The sequence below is a fragment of the Balaenoptera ricei genome, chromosome 1 (genome assembly GCF_028023285.1).
Source record: "Balaenoptera ricei isolate mBalRic1 chromosome 1, mBalRic1.hap2, whole genome shotgun sequence".
Lineage (NCBI taxonomy): Eukaryota > Metazoa > Chordata > Mammalia > Artiodactyla > Balaenopteridae > Balaenoptera > Balaenoptera ricei.
Window position 1 is genome coordinate 57547702 of NC_082639.1, and position 24725 is coordinate 57572426.

The 24725-nt window shown below is 39.0% G+C and overlaps 1 protein-coding gene across 9 annotated transcripts in view; it reads left to right on the forward strand.

The window, feature by feature from the left end:
* The window catches only part of SGIP1 (SH3GL interacting endocytic adaptor 1), a 211326-nt gene that overhangs the window by 101276 nt on the left and 85325 nt on the right, over positions 1–24725 (forward strand). For 5 of the 9 annotated variants that reach the window (XM_059924166.1, XM_059924162.1, XM_059924184.1 and 2 more), the window contains 5 exons: positions 2078–2102; positions 5080–5151; positions 9501–9557; positions 13151–13205; positions 13905–14080. In XM_059924166.1, the coding sequence (XP_059780149.1) occupies positions 2078–2102; positions 5080–5151; positions 9501–9557; positions 13151–13205; positions 13905–14080 (385 nt within the window). The remainder of the gene's footprint in view (positions 1–2077; positions 2103–5079; positions 5152–9500; positions 9558–13150; positions 13206–13904; positions 14081–24725) is intronic. The other 4 variants (XM_059924211.1, XM_059924191.1, XM_059924206.1 and 1 more) reach the window with 2 other exon arrangements.

Consider the following 24725-nt stretch of genomic DNA (forward strand, 5'->3'; position numbering starts at 1 on the left):
GCTGCTATGTAGAATTACAATTATTCTGATTAAGATTTTTGAAGTGCCATCCCTATAGCTGTAATATGCATGAGACCAAGTGGCCTCCCATTTAAGATCCCCTGTAGGTATGCCCTTCTACCTGGACCAATAGTGGGCAACACCACAGCCAGGACTATCTCCAGAGCCTTGTCTTCTCCACATCTATCACCTGCCCCGAAAGACAACCCCACGAGGATCAGTGCCTCTGGATGTGTCCTACGCAAAATTTGATGCAATCTCCTCTCTATCAGTTCCTTTAGCAGAGGCTGAGATCCTAGTAAGAAATGCTCATTTTTTGCAGTGTACAAATCTAGGGAAAATTGACTTTGATGAGTGTGGGTTGGTACCTTTCCTCTGTACTTTCCTACCACCTGGGTTTACTGTGGCCATAATAACCCACTGGATTTACTTGCCTGTCTCATTCTCTCTATCATGAGCATGTCTTCTTCATTATTTTATCTCCTGACCCTAGCCTAGTGCCTGGCCTATTATAAGCACTCAATAGTTGTTCAATGAATTATATATAACTTTTATTGGCTAAGACTCTTCCTATCTTTCTATTTTAGATGAAATTTCTTTGAACCAACTTTTTCCCATAGCCAGCGAATGTCCAAAGATCCTAAGATTTCTGTCAACTCCCATGGTCTTGCAATATCAGGGTCCTCTCTGCTTCTAGCCCCTCTATCACTGATTCATCCCTGCATCCACATGGACATGGAAATGATTATGGAAAATGACGCTCTCCCATCAAGTGCTTTGTAATCCGAGTAGAATATTCTGCTAATTTTGAAGGGGGTGTTGGTGGAGAAGGGGAAATCACATCTTGAAGCCAAGAAGATGTCCCACCAACTCTGCATTTCTCTCTCTCTCCTCTGTCCCACCCTATGAAGCAATAAACAATTTTGTCACTTGGTCCCACCTCCTAAGGAACAGTTCCAACCACACCAAACTCTTCAAGATTTCACAGTCCACCCAAACACTTACTAAGGTTTTCTTCCAAACAATGCAGGTCCCCATCTAAGCATAATTCTGGTCTCCATGTTAATAGAATGATATTTTTCTAGCTCCTTACAGAATGAATTAATATAAGAAGTTATAAAGTGACTACCCTTTTTCTTCTCTCTTTCTCTGATTCCTCCAGCTCAGTTTTCCAAAGTAACAATAATAATACCCTTCCTCTATTGCTATAAAGTCTAACATGGCTGCAAGTGAACAGTTTTGTGTTCCTAGGGTAGAGACATCATGGAAGAGGAGGAAAAAACCTGTAACAAACAAACAAACATTTTTGAATACTTAGTATGTGTCGGGAACCATTATAAGTTCTTTATATACCTTATCATATTTAAGCTGGCTTAGAGAACTAAGTAATAAGCAATATGTTCAAGGTCAGAGAGCTAATAAGTGGTGGAGTCTGGACACCTGGATTCATCCTACTCTAAAGCCCTTATTCTTAAGCACTGCAGCCTAGCTTCACCATGGATTAAATACCCTGGACTTTAGTCATCAAAGCAAGCCATTTAGCAAAATTGCCCTCCATTTCCTGTTCTCCTGTAATCAAGGGAGCAGTAACTCTAGAAATATGGAAGAAAATATAGATTCTCAAAGTAAGTTGAAAACTACTTTGTAGTTTTATAAATTCTTCTTATAAGTATAAGCAGTTCCTTCTTATAAGGGGAAATTCAAGACCACTTATGGGGAGAAGATGAGAGAGAACAAATGGGTTTGCATTCCTGGTGGTAGTTTTAAATAGAAGGCTGCTGAGTGGGACAGCTCTTAATGAATTCTCCTCTCAAGACACTGCACCAGCAACTTGTGCCTTTTGGATTTCAGTTTTTAATGAGACTCTCCCTCCCACGCACACATACACACACACACCCCACACTCAAATATCACTCAACCAATCTGTTTTGATTTGGCTTTCATTAGCCAGGTTTACTGGGGTTGGAACTCGTGAGAGGGGGGAGAAAGGTGGTTAATGATTATTATTGTCATACTTGAGACTATGTAGCAAGAATGATTCATTTTCCTAATAGCTACCAATTTCTTTTTGTTACAGAGGTTCACCAGATAGAGATGGAATTGTAAGTATTTAAATGACCATTTTTAGTAGGTTTGCACTCCAACCTATGCTAGCTTAAATTTCTTGAAGCCCCATTTCTTCTTTTTTTTTTCTTTTTCTGCAAGGGAAAAAAAATTAGCTTAAATGACTTTTCAATTACAACTTTTTTTGTTGTAAATTTTGTAGTCATTGCATGGGACATAAATGCAGTCTTGGTCAAGTTAAACTTGTTTATTGCATTCACCAAAAACCCTGCCCCAGAGTAGGCAAGCAAACCAGTCATCAATGTGGTGGGTCAGAAGCCAGACAGTTCCTGCAGGGGCTGCTACCATCAACTGTTATTTCGTTTGCAATTTCATGATATAAGAGCTCCTTATATGAGAAGGTTTTTCTCCAGCAGAGGCCACAGAGTCGTAATGGATCTGAGATCCAATAAGATTGAAAGAAGCTCTTCCTCTTTCGCAGTTAAGCTGCAGATACATTTTCTATGTTAAATTCATAAGTAGGGAATGGTCTTGAAACCATTTATGCCTGAATTTACAGCCTGGAGGAGAAAAACGTGTCCACTGGGTTTAGATTCAACAGTAACTCTGATTCCTTGCCGGTCACCAGATTTCTTGCTTTTTAAAGAAATCTGTGGTGCATGGGCTTGGATTTATCTGAGTTGTGCTTATGCGAGTTTGCACCAGCTTCTAAAATGACTTCCTTCAAATCTAAATCAGATGCCTATTCAGAAGGTTCAAAAGAACAGCTGTTACTGAAGGGAAAAAAAAAAAAAAAGGGACTCGCATTAGGCTCATTGGGCTGAGGTGGGAACGAAAATAAACCAGATAGTTAAAAATATTTTCTTGAAAAATCACCCTTTATAATATTAGACCTAAATTGGGGTGTTAATTGCAGCTATGGTAGGAGTTTTTCTCCCATATTTGACTCAAGGTTCTTAGCTTGGGGTGCCTTTTGCATTCATGTAGTTCTCGCCATGAAATGTTAAGAAAGTAGACTGAAATTTATCAGACATTGGGTAACACTATAATCAAGGCTCTATTCAGCAGGGGAAAAAAAAGACCCAGAAGACTCAGCTTCTCCTCACCTCTTGCTTCTGGCTCAGAGCCCTCTCGTTAACTCTGTCTCAGGTACTCTCCGCTTCTGTGTCTTCTCTTTGCTTCTGTCTTGGTCCCCTCCCTGAGTTCTCTTGTCCCCTTCATTCTGACCCTTGCAAGGCTCTGTGAGATAGTCTCTGCTTTCCCTCCCTGCTGCTTCCAGGCTGGTTTGCTGTTTCTTGCTTCTCTCCCTGTGGCACCCTCAGTCTTGTCCTTTTTCCTTTCTCTAAAGCTCCTCCCACCCTGCTGTTCATCGTCTCCCAAGGCCCCACTGCTATCTCAGAGTTCTCTGGTCTTCTAGGGACCACGAGTTTAAATCTCGAGCAGAACATGCACCCCAGTGCTTGGCACAGTCTTGGTGGGCGTGTAGCAGGCACCTCTGAGTATGTGCTGAGTCAATAAGCCCAGCCATGATTCTGCGGACTTGCCCACCCTGAGTCAGGGCTTCATCCCTGAGTTCCCCGATCCTCCTTCACTGTCACCATTCTCAGTCACATCAAGTTATTTATCAGCAGATGTGCCTTCTTTGTTCCTTAATTGGAAATGCCATGAATGGTCATGATTTTAGGAAGGAGGAATTATTCAATTTCGATTTCTCAGGAAATAACACAGACCTGTTTGGAAAACAGGCTGCATTCGAAATAAATGCAGGTTCTCAGAAACAGGGTGTACAGCTTCCTAGGTAACTGGAAATTATGGGCCAGCTGCTAATTTTACTATTTGGAAATGTGCCTCAAGTTTTTTCCACATACTACGGTCACCAAATTTTGAGAACGTCTTATGAGACCAGTGCTAGAGGGGTCCAGGTTTCTGTTCGCATTCAGTCCCTGGAAATCTCAACCTGATTTTCTTTCAAACTCAGACTGATTTCTTTAAGACCTCATGTCTGTGGAGCCAGTCCACGTTTATGTGGCTGAGTTCGCTTTCAAATTATTGCTTTTTGAATATCTGAAGTTGACATTTATGGTTTCACTAATGTGGTTCTACAAAATACAGGTTGTGGTGTACCCATTTCATGCTTATAAACGACTTTGTCGATGCAGGGGCCACACGATAGATTTAACTATTTAAATTCAGTTTCTCAAAAATCCAGTGGAGCCCATCTCTGGTGACACTGCTTTTGAGTTTTTATCTACAGAGGCTCTGTGGCGAGGCTGCATGTATCAAGGTGGACTTGCCTTGCTCCCCACTGGCTGAAAATGCCCACCCTCGGCCGAGCTGTCTGTCTCGATGTCTGGAGCTTCAGGCAACTGTGTGTGATGATGATGCAGTCTAACCCAGAGACAAACTCTGTTTTGTGCAGGATACACTCTAAGTTTTTCCTAAGCAGTTCAGATTTCCATCCACACCTAGACTGGGGGCACTGGGGGTCACGGCCGTTGCTGTGAGGAGATCTCTGCTCATCCTGAACACGTGTGCAAGAAAGGGTCCGGATTTGGAGCTGTCAACTGTGTGTGCTGTGTGTATCGATGTCTCCCAGGAAGGCTTTGATCCAGGGGAATATATGATGGAGCTAGCCTTTTCAGACGTCCATTAGAAATACAACCATTTTTATTCAGTCTCTTTGATGTGTCCCGGTGTCTGTTCTCTACCTGTAAATTAAGTGCTGGCTGAGTGAGGACTAGATCCACATCATCCCTCGTGCCTGGGATGCCTCTTCCTCCTTCCCTTCTTCTCCTGGCCTAGCCACACCGGCCTGCTGAATAGAGCCTCATTATGGGCCCCAAAGTCCACTCTTTGCTTCAAGAACCCTGCCAAGATTGGTAGGCCCTACAATTTGGCCTAGACATTATTTCTTCTATGGTATGCTTGCTGACTCCATGTGATTCTTTATATGTGTCTTGAAGAACAAACAGATCCTTTAACAACTTTTTTCTACATGAAAACAATCAATTCCAGCAGCCCAGCCCACATGAACCACCCTACAATAACAAAGCAGAGTGCGCACGTGAAGGAGGAAAAAAAGTTTCGGTAAGGAAACAGATTTTAGTTTAAGATATCCAAGGGGTTGTAGAAACAGTGAGTAAAATCCCAATTTGAAATTTGAAAAAACAACAGTAGCATTTAAGAAGGCTCTTTCTTAGATAATGTTTCCCAATTACTTCCTGAATACCCAGGGCCAATTTTTAAATCAACCAAATAGACTCTATATGTTGACATCGGAATATACTTTTAAAAAGTGATCAGGCATAAGAGACGTGTGATTCCTGTGTCTTAGACAAAGGACAGGGATTCAAATTTTAAAAAGAATATGCTATCTAAAAGAAAGCCTTGGCTGTAATATAAACAACGTCATATTAATTGAGTAGTTGTTTATTAGGATAAGCACTATCTCAGTAACGTCAGCAATTTGGCAGGACCTTGGCCTGTGGGATCTAATGTACTTGACAATGGACTTGGGATGCTGATCGTGTCCCAGACTATGCAACAACTATAGCTGTGTTGTCCAACACGGTGGCCACATGTGGCTGTTTAAAATTCAGTCCTCACTAAATGTCCATCGACAGCTGAATGGATAAAGATGTGGTGCATATATACACCACATCTTGGAATTCCACCATGGAATATTCCACCATGGAATATTACTCAACTATAAAAAAGAATGAAATAATGCACTTTGCAGCAACATGGATGGACCTAGAGATTATCGTACTAAGTGAAGTAAGCCAGACAGAGAAAGACAAATATCATATAATATGATATCAATTATATGTGGAATCTAAAAAAAAAATAATGATACAAATGAACAAATATTTGAACAAATGAACAAATGAACAAATGAAAATGAACAAATGTATTTACAAAACAGAAATAGACTCACAGACATAGAAAACAAAGTTATGGTTACCAAAGGAAAGGGGGGGATAAACTGGGAATTTGGGATTAAAATATACACACTACTATATATAAAAATAGATAAACAACAAGGGCCTACTGTAGAGCACAGGGAACTATATTCATTGTCTTGTAATAGCCTATAATGGAGGACAATCTGAAAAAGAATATATATACATGTATATATATATATATAACTGAATCACTTTGCTATGCACCTGAAACATTGTAAATCAACTATACTTTAAGTAAATAAATAAATAATTTTTTAATTAAAAAAATAAAATAAAATTCAGTTCCTCAGTCACACTTGTCACATTTCAAGTACTCCACAGCTACTTGTGGCTAGTGGCTACCATATTGGACAGCACACATACAGAACATTTACTTCTTCACAGACAGTTCTGTTGGATAGTGCTGTTCTATACAAAGAGAGTCAAGTCTGTCTCAATGGCAAAAAGATTATATTTAGGCGGTGTATCATGCGCCTTTAATACTTCTCGCCAAGGAAAGCTATGTGGCCATGATCTGACCTTGGAAAAGAAGAGCATTCAGGATAGAAATTAAGAACTTTGATGAATGTGTAATTGAACACAATTGTTACTATGTTTATTGATTTAAACCATGATATTATCTGAGAGCAGATAATAAACCTGACCAAAGTAAAACACCTATTAAAACATGATCAACATTGCTGTATGCCTCAATTATCTTCAAATAACAGTCATATATTCAAGTTGTAGAAGTTATTTATGCTAATTGTGGAATTTTAGAAAATACAGAAAAGAATTAAAAGAATAAATAATTATACTCCAAGAGAAAAATCACTTTTTATATGTTGATGAATAGCCAACATTGCTTTAAATAGTAAGCCTAATTTTTAAATAATATTTCCTCACTTAACTTACATACTTCCTTGCTTTTTCACTGTTTTCCAACTGAAAATCAATAGAGCCATTACCTCCATATTACCACTATGAGCTGCTTAAATGGTTAAACCAGGAGAATTGTTTCTTCCTTGGAGTTTGACCAGAAGAATTTCAGCCAGGTTCTGGATTAGCCTTAACTTGATAATATCCACTTGCAAAACCAAATATATTTGTAAGAATTCACTAGTATGAATGAGGCCAAATTGCCAATTTCTCTAATGAAGCTCTGTGTGTGTATGTGTGTGTGTGTGTGTGTGTGTATGTTTGCATATGTTTTGAATGTCTGCCCCCAAAGAATGTATTTTTATGATTTGTTGTTTGTGTTTAGTACTTATGTTTAAAATGTTCCTATTTTAAAGGAAAATTTCTTTTTATAGGCTTTGCTTTGTCTTTATCTCAATCTTTCATTGGTTTCCATGGAAACTGGGAAATTTTCACTCAGCCCAGATCTAGAAAATTCAAAAAATCGAGGAAATTTTTTAGTCATAATGTCGGATATATGTTGTCAGGAAAGAAACATACACACACATATATTTATTTTGTTTTTGTTTAGCTGAACATATCAACTATCTTGGTTTTGAAAGACTTTGATTATGGAGATGAGTTTATCATGGAAGCAAACAACGGTAGAGCTTTGAAATTTTTGAACTCAGTAGTTTATCTAATCTCTTTAGTTTTTAGATAACAATTCTTTGTATTGAAGAATTGTTTGATAACGAAAAGGTCTCTTAATAGTACTATACTGATCACAAAATTCATCAGTTTAGTTCTTTGGGATCAGCTTAGTTTATTTGATTTCTCATTATTATACATTACATTTGTATTTTGAATTTATTATACATGCTATCTAAGAAGGATTTGGAGAATTTTGCAAAGAAGACATATGCAAACAGATTGATTGGTAAAGTAGAAATTTTAAAAGAAAGCAAATATGACAAAAAGAAAATAGGAACCATGCCCATTCACTATGAGAGAGATTTTTTTTTTTTATTATTAGACGGCACATTATTTAACGGACCATGTCCTCAAAAGCAGCTTCATAGCTTATACAGGTGCAGAGTTGATGTGGCAGGTTTTTAAAGCAACCTTTGTTCAAAGAAGAAAGAATGTCATTGAAGCACTAATTCAATGAAGGCAATTCTGTGAGAAGGTTAAAATGATGTAGTCTGACAAAGTACATAATCTTTGTCAGGAGCAAGACACACACGAAGAGGGGTACCAGCCCTGTATTCTGGGGCGCTGGTTGGTGGAGGTGGGGCAGAGTTGGTGCATTTGTAAATTCCAGTGCAGTATTAGTGTATAGGAAGAGAGAGGAAGATAATGAACACATTATTCCCTAGGCACTTCACCCTTACTAAACTACTGTTAGTAGTAGAGTGCCCAGTCAACGTGCAGTAAGTATTACTCAGTGATGATGGTTACTAGGTTACCTCTGATTTGGTTTTCTAGTGATCCTATAGGCATAGATGCAAAGCTTTCTTCTCCTACCTATTTGTCAAATTAAGTGTCAGCTGTTCACATTTTATTTCAACTGGCCTTCATTTGTGACTGCAAAATTACGTGTCCTGTCCTCAAGCCTCGTGTGTCATGTCAGCATCTGATGCGTGTTATTGTGAGATCTGTGAGTGCTCTGTGACACACTGTTTCCCCACGTGCTAACTACAGGAATGTTGTTGAATGGACTGTCCATTACCAACCTCATTTGTGTTTTTGTCCTTTGCTCACAAGAAGTAGAGAATCCCAGGAATTTCAATTTGGATGATGCCACATCCTTGCTCAAGTTCTTGTGGCCATATATGTCATGGTTGTACTAGGGGCCAAAACAGAACTTTAAGACAATTCTGAGAGAACAATGCTGATACCCAGTCACCTGTAATGATGTGTGCTCATGGAGGCTTAGGATGCATGGATGATAGAAAGCCACTCTTAATCCTCAAACTCTATATTAATAATTTGGTAAGAAAAGCCCCTTGAAAAGAATATCAGCACTATTTTTAATACTTAAAGGCTGAGTTAACTAATTTGGAGCTGATTTCCTTTATATTCTGTCAAGGGGGTGGTTAGGAAAAAGTTGAGTCAGTGTCAGTAAAGTTAAAAGAAGACGAGTTAATGACTTGGATGAATCCTCTTTGGATCTGTTGGAACTAATTGTATATGAGAGTAATGTAGAAGTCAAAATGTTTCCATTTAAATATGTATATACATCTGGGTATATCCCCTAAGGTATAGAGGATTAAATTATAACATAGGTGCTGCTGACTCTTCAGTAATTGAATAAAATTTGAACAGCTAGTTGTTAATATCTCTATGCTCAGGTATCCTACAGTCTTTTGTGAAATAGGTGTGTAAGTTCTTTTATGCAGTGTCACAGCAGCTCAATTTACCATTCAGTTACACCAACGTTGCTGCTTAATAGGCTGCTCGAATTTGTCTTTCCAGTGTTGGATTCTGATAGCTCTTGCTAAATACAGATAAGAGCGAAGTGTTCTTTGTTCCTTTTTTTTTTTTTTTCGTTCAATTGTTTCTCTTCTAAATGTATTTTCAAATTTATTACAGAAGAAAAGCAATGGGGCACCAAATGGATTTTATGCGGAAATTGATTGGGAAAGATACGTGAGTATCAGAAGATTGTTTGTCTTTATAAATATTTCAGAATGTGAAAACGAGTCGAGGCATTCTTGTATTTAAAATAGGACACAGAAATAAGTGAAACATCTCATTAGGAAGTGCCGGCACAGTTAGCATGGTATAGCCGTTAAGAGCACTAGAGTCTACTAGACCTGGGTTCAAGACCTGGCCCCTCCATATATCACCTATGTGTGGCTTTGGTTATTTGCTGGCCAGCAAAAGTGAAGTCAGTAGTTATTTTATAGCACTGTTGCGAGGATTCATTGAGCTAATTATCTACAGAATATTTCAGTAGCCTGCCTAGCCTGTAATATGTGTTCAAAAAATGCTTTTAAAAATATTAACTCCAGATGTTTCAGTCCTGGTTATATTTCTAAGCAGCTTTGAGTATTGGGCCTTGATTTCATAATGTCCTAGTCCATTCAGGTGGCTCCAACAAAAATACTAAGAATTGAATGGCTTGTAAACAGCAGACATTTATTTCTAACCGTTCTGGAACCTGGAAGTCCAAGATCATGGTACCAGCAGATTTGGTGTCTGGTTGAGTGTCCACTTTCTAGTTCATAGGAGGCACCTTCTAGCTGTAACCTCACTGGGGTCTTTTTTTTATAAGGTCACTAACCCCAACCATGAGGACTCCTGCCTCGTGACCTAATCACCTCCAAAGGCCCCACCTCCTAATACCATCACCTTGGGGCTTGGATTTCAACATATAAGTTTGGGGGGAATACAAACCTTCATACCATAGCTCATGATAATTATTATAGCCTCGTGGTACAGATTTTTCGCAGGTCAAATGACAATCACTTGTTGCTTCTCAAGGAGCGAAGGTGAATCCCAGCTGAGACGTAAACTCTCCTCATAATTCCCCCAGAAAGCAATTAACCTCATCACCACACACTTCACCAACCACAACAGAATGGACACAATGGCTCTTAGATGTCTAATCATAGAAAACGTGTAGACCATATTCACATCCAAAATCATTTCTATTGCATCGTAAGTGCCCAAATTCACAATCCCTACAAAATGCCTTTGTACTTATACCTTAGGTGACCGTCTGGCCCAGCCTCCCCTTTCATAAGAATTAAGCTTGATGTTAATGCTTTTGCACATTTGTTAATAACAAGAATTTCATTTTTATAGTAACTACCACCATTTATAATATTATATGCTACTGAATTCTTACCACCTTAGAAGATAAATACTACATTATCTGCATTTTAGAGAAAAGAAAACTGAAGCTCAGAAAGGGTAAATTCTTCATGCCACCCGTGCAGTCCAAAACATGTCATTCTGTCAACCTCATTACCTGGTCCTCTCTTATATTTGTTTCCCAGGATTGAGATCTTTTGATATTTTTAGCAGTTTAATTCCCTAGATCTATGATAGCCCTTATGTTATCCTACACCCAGATTGTTCACAAATAATGTTATAAGGGAAGTTACTAAAGATATTAAGGAAGGATGATTTCTTTTCTCAAAATTAACACTTTTTCACCCAGAAAGATTTTTGTTATGTTTTGTAGAATTTTTTAATACACAGGAATGGGATACTCTAAGCAAACAAGAAGCATGATAATTAAAATACGAAATTACTCATCAAGTACTTCTGCTACCCCATCTAAACTCTAAACCCTAGTGCTGTCCCTGTCAACATGTAAGTGTTTAAATGAAGCAGAATTTCCCTCGAATTTGCTTAGTCCTAAAAAATACTTGGGTCACAGGAATTGTGTTTGTAATTATACACTAGACTCCACTTTCTCTAAGTAATAATAAAGGTTTTATTCTTAATAGATTATATCATCGTGTTTTTGGCAAGGAAGGCCTAGGGAAGGATGTGGCCTTCAGGCAAAGCCCTAAAGTTTAAGTAGGGTTTAACTGACTGCACATTTGAGGGAGGAGACTTCCAGGCAGGGAGAAGGACATTTATGAGGACCCTGAAGTGGGAAAGAGCTTGCAGCAATCAAATCATAAACATTAATAATGGGAAGAAGGCCTTGTGAGAATCAGGCAGGGCCTTGTGGGTTACACAGTGGTGCTGACTAATATTCTAAGTGCAGTGAGAAGCCAGGGACAGGTTTTTAGCAGGAAAGTAACCTTAATACACTTGCATTTTAAAAGTAGCTTTGAGTACTGAAAGGACAGAGGGAGAAAATAAATGCCCAATAAATGGCAGCTTTTCCATGGCGTTCAGGCCCTCTTCTCTCTCCATGGTCATGGTATGTCTTTTGCTTCAGTGACTCCAAAATCTCTCTCTCCAGCTCTGTCTTCTTTACCTCCAGGCCTATGACCTCAACTTCAAGAGGCTGCCCTTGAACTCTGTACCCTTTTCCTCTCTCAGGCATAGAGTTGAGCCTCAAAATACCTGGGATCAAGGCCCAGGTCTACCATTTGCTGGGTGTGTTTCCTTGAGAAATGGCATCTAATTCCTCTTAGTTTCCTCCTTGGTGAATGGGATAATTCTTTCTGCATATGATTGTTATGAAGGGTCAGTAAAATAAAGCGTGGGTCACAGTACTTATCATATAATAGGAACTAAAATATGATAACTCTAATCTCAGTCATGCAAACTATCTTTTATCTTTCCTGTCTTTTTCCTAAAAATGTTACTTGCCTTCTGTTAGAATGAGTTCAGCCAGGAGTACTCCCAGATTTGAGGATAGCAATCTTGGAGTCTTCTTGAACCTTCCATCTTCTTTTTCTCCTATGACCGGTCTGTTACTAAGAACTAACAATTTGTCCTTCCAAATGTCCTTGATTCATCCCTTCCCACCACCAACAACTTGGTCGTTTACTTAGCACATCTCACCTGAATTGACGCAAGCATCTTGAATTAGTTTTCCTTTCTCCAGTTTCTTCTGTCCCCAATATATCCTGAAGCATATTTCCGACACCTTAAGATTCTGCTTGCAGCGTGTCCTACCTTAATTGAGAAGCTGCAGTAGCCATATCAAGTCCAGACTCTTCCCCCAGCATGTTGCCCCCCAGCCCCCAGCCGTGGTCTCCCACCATACAGCTTCCTTTCCAGTCCTGTCATTGTCACCCTTGCCTCTCCCTTTCCCCACGGGAATCATACTGTCCATTCCTGCCTTGGTGTCTCGGTACAGTCTCTTCCTCACCACTGACTCCCCTCTCCTCTCCATCTGGCCCGAAAGGCACACACAGACTCCCTAATTCTCCCAAACCTCACAAATTTCCTCTCCTTTCAAACTCCTATCACTGATGTTTCGTGTTTCGCATTTTTTTGAACTTTTGCTCACCAAAATACAGACGAAAGATAATTTGCATTTTGTATCCCTGCCATGTTGCTCAGCATAGCCTTTGGCTTACAGGAAATGCATGATAAATTCTGTTTGAATGTTTTCTTTCATTGACAGTTGATTCCTAGTTTATTTTCCCAATAGGAAGACTCTCCAAATATCCGTGAGTAAATATCTAAACATATAGGGCCCAGCACTCACCTCCAAAACAAGAGACAAGTCTATATCCTTAACTGGAAGACTCTTGAAGGAAAATGAATAATTCCTTTATCATTGTCAGGATAGTAATTGCTTAATGTGCACTTGTATTTTATAGAACTCGCCTGAGCTGGATGAAGAAGGCTACAGCATCAGACCTGAGGAACCCGGCTATATCCTTTCTTTATATTTTCATTTTCATTTTCATTTGCTCTCAGCAGGGTGATAAATTTTGTATTGAAAAGGTGCCGAAACCTAAGTTTCTCAAGTCCTGTTGTCCCTCGTATTAGAGATGAATAAACAGCACAGAGAACAGTCTGATCACTAACAAGCAGACATTTTGCCTTGCTCTATTCATAGAAAAGAGAGAGGAGAAAGAGAAAAATTGTGCTGAAAAACAGTTGTACAAATTGTGGGTACTGGGTTGTCTGCTGAAATCTGATATGACAACGCCACTAATGGTGGCTGGAAAATAGCTCTGATTTGTGCTTTGCCTGCAAACCGTCTCTGGTCAGAGCAGGTCACACTCCGAAGCAGTTAAAGTCATCACAAATCGTCCGTAGAGTGGCCTTCCTGTCTCCACAGTAAGAGGAAGTTCCCGTGGGCCTGTCACTGTGTGTGCTGAGTGTGACACGAATGGCCAACTATGTAACCATTGCTCCTTGAAATTCACCATCCTTAATCCTGCTCCAAGGAAAGGTGAATAAATTGTAACTCTTTCCTGCTTTACCCTTTGATTTTTGTTTGTTTTGCTTTGATTTTCTACCATCTAAGGATACTTCTGCTGCCTCAATGTGCAATCACTCATGTCTTCTACTCATCATTGCCTCCCAGCAGAAAAGAAGAGTTACGTATCTTTAACTGTGTTTTACCTACCAAAGGAAAGCACTTTTATTCTTCAAGCGAATCGGAAGAGGAAGAAGAATCACACAAGAAGTTTAATATCAAGATTAAGCCATTGCAAGCTAAAGACATCCTTAAGAACGCTGCAACTGTAGATGAACTGAAGGCATCAATAGGCAACATTGCACTTTCCCCATCACCAGTGGTGAGTGGTTTTTATTTCAAGCTTTGGTGAGGTTGGACAGAGATCTGTGCTCTGCCCATACACGTTAAGTAGATCAGAAACTTAAACTGAAGGCTGCATATGGTCACCATTTTATGAAGTCTATAAACCTGAAACAGCTCGTTCTAGCCATGGAAAGTTATGCTCATTTTATATTGCAGTTTCTGTGCTTTTCAAAATGGTAAAAATGCACGGGATCACATTTCTTTTTGACGTTTTCCTGCAAGCATTTTTCAAAGAAGGAAAAAATAACATAAAGATTATCCAGACTTACTCCTGAAACAATTAAAAACAATATGAAGTTCACAAATTTACTAACAGCGAGTTTTAAAAACACATCTTAATGTCGTCTTTTATGATATAACACATAAAAACTCATGGAAAGAAAACCAAGAAAATTGCTTTTTTTTAGGAAAATAAAAACCCTTTTCATTGCTAATGCTTCAAAAAGAAATATTAATCTAACATCATAGATCATAGTCTAAAAAGATATTAAAACTCATAAGCTTCATTATATTTTATTATCAAATTGTCTTAAATAATCTCATCATTTAGGCACCTCAGATACAGGTATGCCTTATTTATATTAATCAAATTCGTATTTCTCTACAAGTTGTACTTCCTTCTCCAATTCTCATCTACTAAATTTCTCTAATTGCTCCATTCTGAGTTCCAACATTTACAGTGTTTTCTCTGTAGTACTTGATAAATGCTGCAATTGTTTTCTAAAAATAGCTGTGAAGAGCAGATGAAGGCCCTCATACTAGGAGCTAATATGTTCTTGGCTTCTTGGCATCTTCTTTAGAGAAATGTGCTCTCCCTGCAGCATTTCCCATGAACGAGGTAGTTAAGAAATGCTGAACCATTTTTGAGATGCTTCTGGAATATCTCGACTAACCTTCCTAAAGGAGTTGTAATCACCCATCCTTTGGGAATAAATGTTTGCCTGCCTGGGAGGAATAAAGTCTATAAAGATGCCTTCTTTAGTGCTTAGTGCTTAGTGCTTATAATGGCCTTTACCACTACGGTTAGAGTCAACTAACATGATTTCTAATAGTAGTCAACCACAGCAAATGATATTTCAGGTAATTTTTAATCATATACCCACTTGCCATCTTAAGATGTTTTCTTGAAAAGGGAGGCATAACATGTACTAGTTTTCTTTCCCTTCTGCCATGGAGGGTACAGATTTTAAATTCACATGTTGGTCTACAATACAGGTGATTTCTAGTAATTGGGGCATTTTAACTGTACACACTTTCACTTTTCAGTTAACATCTTCCAAGTCGTTTTTTACTTACTAAATCATTTTTTATCAATTGTAAAAGTTTATTTCAATGCCTGAAACCAGTTTATATCCACTTCTCTATAGAGTGTAATAAACTTAGTGGTCATTTGAAAGCTACCAGGATAAGTGTAAGAAGGCAAGTTCATGGGATTCAGTGAACACATTTCTTTGAAAGAAAACTTATTAGAACGATCCCAGACACGTGGGATATATTTGCTGAAAGCTAGTTGAATCTTGGAAAGGAAAAGTCCCTTCTATCAAAACGAATATGCCTGCCCAAATCATTCCTCCAACCAGATAATGAGGGTACAGCAAGGAGAGTGGTTGTCACTCTGAGCTCTTCCCAACACCAGTTTTTAAAGTGATATATTGACATGATGTGGCTGAGACTGACAAAAAGATGTTAGGGAAACAATGTTAAAACTAGATGGAGACACCCAGAGAAGTAATCCCAGGGTTAGGCAATTCCTGCAGACCTGCAGCCCCACAAACCAAGGGATCCCCCCCCACTACTGCCTCCACACTCCCAGCTGGTTCCCTCTAATGTGGGAACCTGGCTGTCTCATTACTATGATTCCCAAAGAGTTGTGATTTTTGACATTTACTGTAAGAAAATGAGCTGTGATTGCTGCTTTAGGGAAAGGTAAGCACGTTTCTGGATAAACATAAGTGTAAAGAGAGATTGGACTGAAAACATATTCTTGGCTTTAGAATCCATACCCTCTTCTAGATAACCCATAACCAAATATAGGTATATTTCACAGATGACATAGGTAGAACTTTATCTCCAGAACTGGATAAATAGAAATAACCTTCTGAAATCCAGTTAGTGCCATGATAAAAATGAGGAATGCTTTGTACAGCTTTAGATGTTTCCAGCCAAGCAATCACGCGTTCACACATCTACACTTAATTCAGGTACAAAAAGAGAAATAGGACCTACACCAGTTAATGATATATCAGAATATTTCATTTAGGCTATGGTTCTTATGCTACAAAAGCATCAATTGTTACACTACTAGAAATAAAGAAAATTCCAAATGGTAAGCTACTCATAACAATGTCTTATGTTGAATTTCTGATTTCTATTTCTTTTGAAGAATTTTAAGATAAAGTTGTGTTTCACTTGTTCTTTTCATCTATCTGTGAATATGTATTAATGAATTGTAACCCATTTGATATCTCTTATCATGAATTGATTTTCATTTTATTTGGGTAGCTTTCCTGTATACACATCATGGTCAAATGATTCGATAAATGAATGAAATGAATGAATGGATGGATGAATGTGTCATATATGTCTATGTGTATATACAGTATAAACAAACCTATCTGAAAATTACTCCTCCCCAAAACAAAGCTTCAGCAACATAGAAAATCAGGGTTTTAACTGCTGGCAAAAATCCTACTCTACAGACAAATAAACATAATTCCAGTCCAGATCTCACCTGGGCCCTTGATTTTTATATAGAAATCAAGTATAGTATGGGCCAGGACAAGGCCAATCACCAAAAAAGAAGACAGGAGGATGCAGAGGTCAACTCACAGGCAAAATATGTTAATTTCTATTCTTATCATGCTGTGGTCTCCTAGTAAGATATCATGCTGATATGGTAAAGAAGGAAAATCACCCAGGTTTTAGTTGTTGATTTGGGATCTGTATGAGTTAGAGTATTGGTAGAGCTGCTTTAACAGAAACCAAAATAGTCATGGCTTTAAAAGAATGGAAGGTTTATTTCTATCCCACAAAAGAGTCAAAGCTGGTAGGCAGTCCAGATGGGTAATAGAGTCTTGCTCCAGGGGTCATTCAAGAACCCAGGAACTTTCTGTATTATTGCTCTACCTTTTCAAGGATGCTTGGTGCCTTACCACCATGAAACACCTCCATGTTCCAGCCTTGGGATGGAGGAAAGAGAAAATAAAAGGCAAGTGGTTTCTTTTAAGTGTTTAATTCAGAAGTTGTACCCATCACTGCCCCCCAGATCCCATTGGCCATAATTTAGTCATATGGCCATATTAGCTGGAAGGGAGTCTGGGAAATGTAGTCTTTGGCTGGATACACATATAACCAGCTAAAATTCAGGGTTCTGTTACTAAAAGATAAAGGAGTGAATGGATATTGGTAGATATTGACACAGTTTCTGTGCCACTATATCTTAAATAATCTCAGATAAATTTGGGGAGTGATTGGAAAATGGGATTTCCCCCCATCTATCTTAAAATTATTCCCAGAACCTATTGAAACTAGGAAGTTTCCTTTTAGAGAATTCTAATCACTAATTTCTAAATACCAGTTATGTTATGCTATGTGCTAACCAGCAGAAGGATGAAAAGAAACAAATTTAAATAAAATACCAACTTATTTGGTTGATAGAGACGCCTCCAACAGTAATAGTGCTCCTTCTGTCTTACAAAGTTCACTGCTTTTTGAGGAAGGCTGTTTCATTGTTGAAAGAAATTTATTAAACCCAAATGCTGTCTCTGTGTAACTTTTGTTCATGGTATAGTTGTGCTCTTTGGAGGATGAAAAAAGGACAGAGTCCCTCCTTTTCTCAACAGGTTTTCCGTGCAGCATGCTGACTCCAACTCCAAGTTTAGTGTGCAGGATGTTGGGCTCAATACCTGTGGGGTAGGGTGGGGAGAGGGAGAAGTTAAGCTGTTTTGCACATCCAACAACAGCGTAAGCTAATCACATGGGGAACTTGTGAGCTAGAATGACCCTTCCGGGTTGTCCTGGGTTTAGCTGAGATCGATAACCTTTATACTGCTAGTGCTCCAATATGGGCAGGCTAAGAAGGGGCACGACCTTCGCCAATGTGGCTCTCTGCAGCTGAGTCAGATCCAGAAGTGTTGACAGTTGAAGGCTGTCTGCCAACAGCACTCCTAATAGCTGTGGGAGAAACCCTTCTGAAGACAAATCTGCATGGCACATTTTGGCACCTCTTGTTACCACATTCTTTTCCAAGTGCTTTCTGGCCATTTGTATAAATAATTTCTTCTAGAATCTTGGGTTAATAGGAGGTAGCCGCATAATAATACCCAGGTCTGCCATGTTCTACCTGTGTAACCTTAGATAAGCCCCATAATTCTTCTGAGCTTCTATTTCCTTTTCTGTAAAGTGAGGATAATAATGGTCCTTATGGAATTTTTCTGTAGATTATGGCTGGTCTCTGGCAGGATCAAATCTTCTTTGATTTTTTGTTCCCTGTGCTTAGCACAGTAAATGGCATGCATTGGGCATACAGATAGTTATTCAATAAATGAGTGAATGAAGAAAGCACACAGAATATCCTAGTAACAGTACCTGATGCGTACATAGTACCTTGCAGTTGTTTGTTTCTTTATTACTGGTTGTATTGTTCAGGGTTCTCCAGAGAAACAGAACTAACAGGATATATGTATGTATGTGTATAGATAGATGAGAGAGAGAGATGATAGATGATAGATTTATTATAAGAAATTGGCTTCACGTGATTATGGAGGCTGAGAAGTCCCACAACATGCTGTCCACAAACTAGAGACCCAGGAAAGCTGGTGGAATAATTCAATCTGAGCCTCAAGCCTGAGAGCCAGAAGACTTGATGGTGCAAATTCCAGTCTGAGGGCAGAAGATGACAAGGTGTGTCCCAGCACAAACAATGAGGCAGAAAAAGGGAGTGAATTCCTCCTTCTTCCACCTCTTTTCTATTCAGACCCTCAATAGATTAGATAATGCTGACCCACATAGGGGAGGGTCACCAGTTCAAACGCTAATCTTATGTGGAAACACCCTCACAACACACTCAGAAATAATGTTTAATCTGGGTACCTGATAGCCAATCAAGTTGACACATAAAATTAACCATCACACTAGTATGTATGTAGGTATGTATGTATGTATATATGTATTTATCTGTATTTGTATATACGTATTTTTTAATCTAACTCTTGACCCTTTATTGAGAGTCATGGCTTTGCTCCCCCATTTCTAGTCCCCTGCCCTAAAAGCATTCTGTCTTGTCATATCCTGGATTATAATGTATCTGTATCTCAAGTCTTGAATTCAGTTAAAGAGGTTTGGGCAGTCTCTTGCCTATCTTAGACTTTAATTTTGAACCAAATCTCCACCTTTTAGAGGAACTACTTTTAAATCAATTTTTTCCATACTAGACATTTGTGATTGATATTTCTTTAAACACAAATAGAAACTTTGTACTTAACCCCTGAAGGACCTAGCATACAGTGCCAGCTTATCTTACAGGAAAGATATTGGAATCTGATACACCTGAACTCAACCTCTTGCAAACTTAGGCAAGTTTCTTAAACCTATTTGAGTCTCAGTTTCTTCACGTCTAAAATGGGAATAAATGAACACCTACCTTACACGGTAGTCCATCTCTTTCTGCTAATAAAATATAAAGATCTTTCCTTTAAAGGAGAAGATAGAAGCAGAGATATGAGATAAAGAGTTCTGCTATCTGCTTCCCTTGGTACCACACTCCTTACATTCAGGGTAGAAGCAAACCTCTATTATATCTTCCACAAGTGGTTTTGTCCTTAAAAAGTAAAAATTTCTCAAAGGGGCTAAATAAATTAATGGGTGCAAGATTGGACTATAAAGAAATATGCCCTTATAAAAACAACAAAATGAAAATTCAATACACAGTGGAATACCATTAATTCCCTTTAAGATAATTTGAGGGAGATACAAATAGACACTTATTCCAATGATGTCACAATTACTCAAACAACTGGGCCCTGCCTCTTCCCTGGGGTTGCTTTGCGCAAGTTACAAAACCTGAGTCATGGTTTCTTCATTAGTAGGTGAAGGTAACTCCCGTACCTACTTCACAGGGCTATTGTAAGGGTGGCATGAGTTAATATAGAAAGCACTCAGATGCTACATTCAGGGGTTATTTGATTGTTCTTGTTAGAATTGTCTGCAGAGCCTGGGGCATATTTTTAAGAATATCATTAATGGTGATAAATCAGGAAACCCAAATGACCAAAAGTCATTTAGAGCCAAGACCAGTAATTACTCTGAGTATCAAACTGGGAAAATGTGTTAATAAAATAACTTATTTTGTGATGCCTGTGGATTGGTTTTGAAGCTCATTCCAGAAGCATTCCTGTTTTCGCATTCCTAATTTTGTTTTAACAAAATCCCTTGAATAAATGTGGTGCTTCTTCAGGAGACCGTACTGAAGGCTAGCATTCCCAATGGGATCCTACATTGTGCATCCCCACCAAATTTATTTCATGGAGAAATGACATCATTTTCCAGCCCTCTTCGAATCAATTCACCAAATATTTGGTAAGCACCTTCTACGTAGCAGGCACTGAGAGCTAGCATCAGAAATATTGGACACACTTTGTACAACCTTCGTGCTAACTAACTACAAGCTTATCAGAAAACAATGTATAGCTGATGTCACAAACAGCACACAGAGGTTGAACTTCCCCTTGTGGTCCAAACACCTGCCTGTCTTCACTCAGTCCTGATTGAATATGTGGACCTTCCCCTTTCAGCTTCCCCTCTGGCCTCCATTTCACAGTCTCCTGACTTCCTCACCCCTCTCAGGATCTCAGAGGTAGACATCCCCGTTTCTTCCAGAACCCACAGGGACACATCTTCAGCGACGTGCTTTGCTCACTAGGTACTTTGAATCCTGTGGCTCTCATAGCTTTCCTGGAATTGAAAAGACAGATGCTATATTTTAATTCTTGGTGCAATATCATCTTTTCCTTGTGTCATGAGCTGCCGTTGATTCCTTTACTTTTGTTCTTTGGTGAGTCGAGGATCACTGATGACTCACCTTGAGAAGTTGTCCTTAATTAGAATCATTTAGTTCTATACTGATTACAAATTTTTGCTCTGGGATAAGTCAGAACTAAGTTTGCATTCTGTCTCTGCACTCATTATGCACATGATCCTGGGTAAGTTACTTAAACCTTTAAGCCCCAGTCAAGGCTTAATCAGGTGTAAAATCATTTTAATAATACTATTCACCTCATAGGATCCTTATAAAAATTAAGGAAGTAGTGCATGTAAAGTACTTAGTACTTTGTAAGTATATTTATGTAAGGCCCAAAGGAGTTGCTTAGTAAATGATAGCTATTTTTAATCAGAACAGTGGAGTGTGTCTCATGGTGACTACTCATAAACATCCTTAAGGCCAGAGACCACTTAGAGAACTTATGATGGCGATGGCGTTGCTGGTTGGCAGCTATGAAAATTTGCTTACTGATTGTGTTTCAGTTGCTTCACATATGTTAATTCGTTTATCCTCACAACCACCCTATGAGATAGGTACTATTATTACCCTCATTTTACAGATGAGAAAACTGAGGCATAGAAGAATTAATTAACTCACCCAAAATGTCACAGCTAGTAAGTGAAGTTGCTGAGATTTAAACTCAGAAGTTCTGGTTTCCAATTCAGAACTCTTACCCACTATATTATACTACTTTTGATGAAAGCTACTGTTTCTCTTTCCAGAGGAAAAAATTAAAATTTCATTAACTCATACAAAACATTTTACAAATAATTTCTGATTACTCACAAACCCTTTGAAGGCTATCACTATAATGGTGCCTAAAGAGCCCATGTCACTCTACATACAGTCTCTCCTGGGTTCCACGTGACAAGAGAGCAAGGCTGAGCTGATAGGTCAGTCAGGCTTAATTGCTGCTGTGTCACCTTTGTTTTAAATGTTAAAGAAAGACACCTTATTTTTATATGACATATATTTCAGTTCCCCTAATCAATCAATCAGCAAGCATTTTTTTATATCGATGGTTCATTATGATAATGGTTCACGTTTTACAAAAGCTGTCATGATCAGAAAGATGTAATGAGCCAGCTACACTGTTAAGTAGGCAGGGAGATGGTGCTCACCTTATTTTACAGAAGACATCAACTCCGAAAGATCAAGAGGCAGCTGAAGTTTCGAGGGCCAGGACTTGAACTCCAGCATCTGCCTCCTTTCTGCCAAGTTAAAAACACAGTATATTTTCTCATCTACATTGAATCAGAGTCTGTGATTCAATTATTTTTAAATTCCTCTCAACTTTAATACTCTGCTGTGCATATTCTGGCCCAAGAATCTCTGTGGGAAGTGGTCTGTTTTAGGAGCAGGTTGATGATATAGCAAGGGGACCAAGAAAGAGAGCACTTCTTGAAGCCCATTGGTTATGTAGAGAGAACACAGGCTTTTGAGTCTGTATCTTATTATCTCTCTGTCCATGGGCAAGCTCCTTAACTCAGCATCTCAGTTCCCAAGTCTGTAAAATGGGAACAGTAATGCCTACCTTCTCAGGACTGATGTAAAGATGACATGAGATAACTTTGCAAAATGCCCACTTCGGTGCCTATCACCTAGGAAGGGGCTCTATAAGTATCGGTTCCCTTTTCAGCTCCATTTCTCTCTTCCTTAAGTTCAGAGACTTGTGGGAGGAAGAAAGAGAATAAAAATAGCGAGAGAGGACTTGAGCAAAGTCAAGGAGAAGAGGGCTGATAGAAATGATGAGCGAGTAGGAGTTGACCTAGCCTGGCATGTGTGCTAGTGCCTCCTCTCTTTCCCCTGCAAACTTCAGTGATACAAGGAATTAAAGAATTTGACATGGAGTTATGAAGGGGCAATTAGTTTAATCTTGTTCCTGGAGATTTGCCATCCACAACGGAGTTATTTAATCAAAAAATCTGGGGAGGGGGGGATAGCTTTTAATTGAGGACAGTCTGGTGCTGTTTGCCTATTCCAGGTGGCCCCCCCACCCCCAAATTAGCCTGCCAGCGAGCAAAATCCCTGAATTTGCTGCTGCTTGGTAACACCACACCCTTTCCTGTCCTCACTTGGGCAGAAGGTTCAGCACCCCACTGAGTTCAGGAAAAACAAAGAGTCATCGGTGGGGGAGGAGAGATCCAGTCTCCTACACACTGGCATTCGCTCCTGGTAGAAACTCTGCACGGTGCAAGGGGAGGGTAAAGATTGCATGCATTCTGATGCTAAGCGCTTAGCCCAGACCTCCAGTGCAAAGAGTTGGAGGGGAGAGGCTCAGCTTGGGTTCAACGCATCAAACATGATTTGGGTTGGGATTGGATCAGGGATGTCAAGCGTGAAGCATATAAACTGCCACTCCCCTTCCAAACCCTCAGCAGACATTGCGACTAGATCCCACATCCCAGATGTAGTCTGAGAAGCCCCCTCTAGACAGAGCTGCAAGCAGCCTGGCCAAAATCATCTAGAGTTGGCACATGAGATGTACCTCTTTTTTTCCAGGCCTTATAGAGAAGGATAGATGGGGAGATGGGTGGGATCTTCCTTTTTCAAAATATATTCTTCTCTTTCCTGCATTATAGTAAGCCATGAGACTTATTCGCAGAAGAATTTGTTTCATATCTGATATGTGTATGTTCTTTCCTTCATTACTAACTAGTTTTTCTTAGGGAATTCTCTGTTGCTTCCATTCCCTGACATTTAAAATTAAAATATCATTTTTCCAAACCCTTATGCCCAGCCTACGATGGTAAGAAGAAATCCCTGAGCTGTTGTATGTTTTGATCTCCTTGAAAATGAGCAAAATATTAATTCAATCTGGATTGCCTCTGTTATTATTTCTCCAACTAATATTGGTTGTACCCTCTGAATACCTGGTATTTTGCTTCCCTTTGTGAGATGTAAGAGTTAGAGTTTCCTTGCATAACTGCAGATTCTTCATTGTGTTCTTCTATCTCAGACAACCTAATCTGATTGGGGGTTCCAGAAACATGAACACCAGGGTTGGAGACCTTAACCCTCAATTTCTGTTACCAACTTAAAATCTAATTGTATGAAACAATAGACTCACAATATTGACACACATAAAAATGTTAGGATGTCCTCAACCAGAGGTAGCAAATTCTTGAATTATATGCTTTTAATCTTTTAATTACAATGCTAACTATAATCAAAAAGGCTAATTTTTCTATCTTTAAGGTCTTATGCCTTGATTGTGTTAGTCCTACCAGTGTAGAGTTGAATTTAAAACCATTTTTATTAGCTAATGGTGTATTTGGGGTAGAATGGGCCCTGTAAAGAAGCAATCATTTTGGAAAATAAGTTTGTAACAGAAACATAACTTGTGAACAATTCAGCAAATGTTGGGTTAATGACAACTCATCCCGCACCCAGAAGTTATAGGTTCTTACTCCTGCCTTAATGGGGCCTTTCCTCTAGAGTCTAGGACATTGAATGGCATGTAATAGGTACTTAGAAAATACTTGTCGGCTGGGAATTCCTTGGCGGTCCAGTAGGCACTTTCACTGCCAGGGCCCCGGTTCAATTCCTGGTTGGGGAGCTAAGATCTCACAAACCACGCGGT